The sequence below is a fragment of the Bombus bifarius genome, unplaced genomic scaffold (assembly GCF_011952205.1).
Source record: "Bombus bifarius isolate JDL3187 unplaced genomic scaffold, Bbif_JDL3187 scf7180000009812_frag, whole genome shotgun sequence".
NCBI lineage: Eukaryota > Metazoa > Arthropoda > Insecta > Hymenoptera > Apidae > Bombus > Bombus bifarius.
Genome location: NW_022885350.1, coordinates 8,389 through 13,851, shown reverse-complemented (window position 1 = coordinate 13,851; position 5,463 = coordinate 8,389). Strand labels below are relative to the sequence as shown.

General features: G+C 35.7%; 1 protein-coding gene and 1 long non-coding RNA gene across 2 annotated transcripts; both read left to right on the top strand.

The window, feature by feature from the left end:
- Nucleotides 1-6: 6 nt before the first annotated feature.
- Nucleotides 7-910, top strand: LOC117215798. Its single transcript, XM_033462274.1, has 3 exons — nt 7-219; nt 293-364; nt 443-910. The coding sequence occupies exons 2-3, from the start codon at nt 317-319 to the stop codon at nt 854-856; spliced, it is 462 nt and encodes a 153-aa protein (XP_033318165.1). The 5' UTR covers nt 7-219; nt 293-316; the 3' UTR covers nt 857-910.
- A 3,674-nt stretch (nt 911-4,584) lies between these two features.
- LOC117215799 lies at nt 4,585-5,203 on the top strand. The gene is made up of 3 exons (XR_004489222.1): nt 4,585-4,673; nt 4,757-4,844; nt 4,958-5,203. It is a non-coding gene; the product is annotated as an uncharacterized LOC117215799 (long non-coding RNA).
- The last annotated feature ends 260 nt before the right edge of the window (nt 5,204-5,463 follow it).

Here is a 5,463-nt window from a genome sequence, read left to right as displayed (position 1 = left end):
CGCTGAGCTAGCGTCTAGGAGATTTGAAGCATTCCACGCTGATCTAGTCCGTTCCGCGAGAAACTTCCACGTGCTGTACCGTGGGAATTACCGGTGTTTCTTCGGCGCGTGGAAGGGCTGGTGGCTGCAGCATCATTATCATTTCAATGTTTGCTCGGGCAACACGCGCAACTCCGCTGCTCTCCCACAACAAGGACCTCCTTCGTTGAGTTATTTTTCGTAAGTTTGGATATTCCCATATTATGGTTGTTTTGTGATCTTAATGTTTTTTCCCTTTTTGTTGTTCCCCTGGGCTTCGGTGATCGACGTTCGGACAATGTTTGCGGAGGCATTTCCATCAGAGATTCCTTTCCAGACTTCCCTGGTACGTATTTAGTCTTGTTTTTAGTCTGCTTGATTCGTTCTGTTTCGTTTTATTTAGAATATACTGTGTTGTTCTCAGCCCAAGCGAAAGAGGGATTCCGAAGAACCCATGGGCGACTCGGGAGGATCCATCAAACGCATGCGGCCCTGTGATAAACCACGAGTATCAGAGTGGTTGGAGGAACTATTCAACATTGGTGCCGAGGCCGTGTCGAAATTCGGCTTTGACGATTCGGTTACTTTCGACGAGAATTTCTTCGATGCAGAGACCGTCGTATTGGAGAGGGAACCCCCTCTGGTTGAAATCGTTGATACCGATCGTTGCGTGAAAGTTCGTTTTGCGAATGAAATTCCCGAAGAGGTTTTGGAGGCACATCTTCGTCACCATGCTTCTGGGAGAAAGGGAATTTCCCCTGTTGTGCGCTATTGGTGTATGCGTGAGTTCAGCGAACTTTATCCCGGAGCTCCTTGCTTCGATTTTGATTTAGTGTAGCTGCTTCAATTTCGTTGGTTCGCTGTTTGATGTTCCTTATTATTATTAATTTTTTGATATATTTTGTTTTGTGTTCAATATATATATATATATATATATATATATATGTCGGGTTTACATTAGAATTAGGGTTAGGGGCGTGAAACGAATCTTCGTTTGGGTTACACGTTGTCGTTATGCAATGGAGAAGACATTGACTAGTGCAAATACGATTATTATAGAACCGGACAAGTAACCGCGGTAGTTAGGTGCTCGAGAAACTAATGACAATGATCCTAGGTTCAATAACGAATCCGCGGTCGACGGGATGATAGATGAACGTACTCACAAAATCTAAGTCGGACGCGTAATATTCACTGGTCGTAAAGAGTTACTCCTTTCATCAATGAGATCGCGAGCAAGAATGCCTTTCCTGTCCCGATGATGCCACAGAGGAAAACTATAGTGGGGTGTGTCTAAGGACACGAGATCATCGGATTCGTCGAGAAAAGCCTTCGTTCAGAAAGTAAGGGAAATTGGCGTTGCTGCTAATTGGTCAATCTCTATATCGGTGGTTAGAAAAGGATGTTAGCCGCCCTCGAGGGAAAGTTGCTAGTGGGAGACGCCGTTCGTTAAAAAATATGTCTCCCCTATCTTCCCGGAGCTGGGACAAAGACTGTTTGTCTGTTTGAAGGACTTTAGTTAACTAAACCTTAAGATTTATTACGGGCCCTCGGGCTAGCCGAACATGTACTGCGGAGACGCATCGACATCTGGCAATCATCTTACTCGAAGAATAGGGTCTGCGTGTGGCGAGCCACGGGACAGAAACCGTTGGAATGTTTACTGTCGCGTGTCGCCACGAATGTTTCTTTTAAGGAGAGCTATAGAATTACTCCATACCTTGTTAGGCAAAACGTTCATCCCGTGACCGCGGCTACGTTCGGCGACTGACTGTCGCCTCGAGCCCAAGCTCATTATCACAATTCTCGAATAATTACAATCGGGTTGAATAACTACAATTGTTTGATTACAGCTATAGTAGACTCTAGGTTACAATGTTGCGGGGTTATCCAAAATTCCAAAGGCTCCGGTGTTCTTTTCATCTCCGACATATATATATATATATATATATATATATATATATATATATATATATATATTTTAAATGTGATAGTGTTAGGTTATCTATTTTATGTTTGTTAAATATATGTGTATTTTATTTAATTTTATATTTCCCCCCTTTTTAATTAATTATATATATATATATTTTTTTTACATTTGTAGTTGCGCATAGAATTTATTAAAGAAAAGTGTTAACAATGTGTTTTGATGATTTGTTTCTCGCGCCTGACTTCCATTAATCCCTAATATTCCTGTCGCCATGATGCGTGTAAATCTAACATGGCTGCTCATAAATGTCATCAGTAAAGTTATAGTGACGGGTCTTTAGTTTTGTTTGATATCGAAGTAATTTTTCGTCTGTCGCTCGTTTTTCCTTATTCTACCGCAATTAGAACATTTATTTATTAATATTGTTTTAAAGTGACAATAGTATAACTCGTGTGAATATACGTATATATATACATGTTTATGTTGTGTGTCACTTCAGTATGGCTAATGTTTTGTGATTCTTCGATTGCGTTATTTATTGTTTCGAGTAGTTTATTTTATAGAGTATTCGATAATATAAAACATATGCACTCACACATATATATATATATATATATACGTATTTATATGCATATCTCTCTTGCCCATGTAGTGTTCATACGAAATGAAATGTTAATTATTTATTTTATATTAATTTCTTTTAATAAGATAGAACACGCACACGCACACGTATATATGTATATATTTCTGGCAAAGTGATTTTCATTCAGATTCTTTAGTGATATAGTGTTGTGTATTTGAGGTTATGTGTCAATCATTTGATTTCATATATACATATATATCTTATATTGTGACAACATAGTATTGAAGGTTTTGTTTCTAGATTATTGTGCGTTTAATGTGTGTTTACATATTTGTGTTTGACGATAGAATTTCTGTATGCAATTCCTCAAGTCGTTGCGGTGTTAATTATTTTGAGCGTTTGGGCTATCGACAGGTTGTCGCTTAGTCCCAAGTGTTGCGTTGTGTGTTCTATTTCTTTTGTAGGTTATTAATAGTAGTTTTAGTTTAGAAAATAGATTATTTATATGTTTATATAGAGACATGCATGTTTCATAGCGTAGTTCTTATTTTATAACTCTTTACCGGAACGTAGGCTAAGTAGTTTAAGTATGTATCTTAGATTATCGATTTGAATCAATAATGTAGAAAGAGCATACATTAATAGTAGTTTAGTTTAGAATATGATTTATATATTTATATATAGACATGCATGTTTCGTAATGTAGTTCTTATTTTATAATTCTTTACCGGAACGTAGGCTAGTTTTAAGTATGTATCTTTAGATTATTTATTTGATAGAATGCGCACACATATATATATATATGTTTCTGACAATGTAACCTTTATTTCTTTAAAAATACAATATTGTATGTTTTATGTATTCGTTAAACTATTAGTTTTTGACTTCATATATACTTATATTTCATAGATTGATAATATTGTATTGGAAGCACTGTCTCTAATATTTACTAATTTATTACATGTCTAACATATATGTTTATACTTGTATGTAACTCTCCAAGTTGATTGATTAAAATATATTTATATATACATGTATTTCTGGCGTTTCAATTATTTCCCTTTTGTAGTTATTCTTATTTCCCGGTTTATTTGTTTGGTTCGTAACTCGTTCAATCCATTAGCTGGTTTTATTTATTTTATTTTATACTGATTGGATTTATTAGTCGCCCTCGTTTCGTTAATCCTTCCTTTAGTTTCGTAGCCCCGTGTGTTCGTTTGTGCATTCAAATCCTTATTCGCGCGTTTTGTATAGAATAGTTTTCTTGTTCTTATTACGACGCGTGCGGAGCGCGGGACGTGACACTCCCGCCCTTGGAGTTCAAATTTCCAAAGGAAATTTGACTGATGGTGTCACTGAGTTCGCTCAAGGCGGACGTAGATGTCGTTTGTTGTTGAGTGACTACCGGTGTTATCGTCCTTCATTCCCAGGATGTTTACTGTTCCAGGGATGATTGTTTTTCCTGTCGCTCCTCTGGCCAATGTGTTTAAGACTGCAGTTTTTTCTGCCGGGAACATGACGTGGTCCCGTAGTGCGTCCAGGTCCTCTTGGGTATATATTCAGCTCATGGTCAATGACGATGGTGCTGAATATCGCCACGTTTGGCGCACGTCCGGGCGGAGTTTGTGTGGTGCGATTCCCTTGCCAAACGGGTAGCTCCGAGTAGCATTTTGTTGTATGTCGTACTTTTACTTGTACCGGAATGTATTTGACTATATGGACCGCTTCTCCTGCGATCAAATCCATGTGTCCTGGGTTTTGGTTATGGCGTATGCAAATTCGTCGGGCGGTAAGTTTGCCAAGCTTAAAGCATTCTCTATTAGTTTCTTCTGTGTGTTGCGTCTTTGTGTCAGTATGGTGTTGTCATTTCTCGAGTTTATCAGAAATAAGAATAACCTTTTATAGGAAAAGAAAAAAAAAATATTTTTTTTTATTAAAATTTTTTTTTATATTTATATATATATTATTTTTCCTTCCCTCTTTCTTTCTTTTTCTCTTCTTTCTCCCCCCATTTTTCTTCTCCCCCTTTTTTATTGTTAAAACTTTTGTTTTATTTTTGGTTTTACGCATTTGTTATCAGTGAAAGCAAATATTATGAATACTACTTGAGTTATAATTATATACATATATGCGTAGCTATTGGTAAGTAATATAAATAAGATCTGTTTTACTGCTATAAATATATATATAAGTATATATTATCAATAGGAATATATATATTACAGATGTAGCTTGTCTTCGAGTATATATATATGTGCGTATAATTGGTGATTATGACGATTTACCTTGTAAGTTATTCGCATTATTAATCAAGTGAGTGTTAAAATATCGCCTACTTTATAATATGCATGTATATATATATATATATATATATATATTGGTAAGTATAGGTGGAAATTATATGTATAAATATTATTTATTTACAGGTGGATAGCAGAAGTATTTGCGGTGCGGATTGCTATTCCTTGAACTAAAAAAAAATTCTTTCGATGTCAGTCAGATTATTATAAACGATCATGCATGGGAGGATTTTCTGCAGAGATTCAAAATGCTCTCTGGATTCCTTGTGAAACGTCTGGACAACACCTACATGTTCCTCCATCCGTCGTTCAGAGAATGGTTGATGAATTCGCCATCAGTTCTGTACACACATACAAAAATAGTTAATATATATATATATATTATATTTTTTTTTTATATATATATATGTTTCATTCGGACCTGTTCCTTGTATGAATACTGTATCTCTGTATATAATATAATATATATAATATGTTATGATTATGTTAGTTGTTATTTATTATATGTATTTTCCTTAACTCTCTCCCCTTTTTTTTCTTGTTGTTTTTTTTTTTTTTTTTTTTTTTTTTTAGTACCTAACATTGCTATTACGATGCTGTATTACATTGTATTGGCCATTATTTGTATGTGC

Bases quoted from the DNA above. Each gene is read 5' to 3' on its own strand.
- LOC117215798 (XM_033462274.1), top strand. From the start codon at position 317: ATGTTTGCGGAGGCATTTCCATCAGAGATTCCTTTCCAGACTTCCCTG. The intron at 365-442 runs GTACGTATTTAG...TGTTGTTCTCAG, and splicing joins TTCCTTTCCAGACTTCCCTG to CCCAAGCGAAAGAGGGATTC.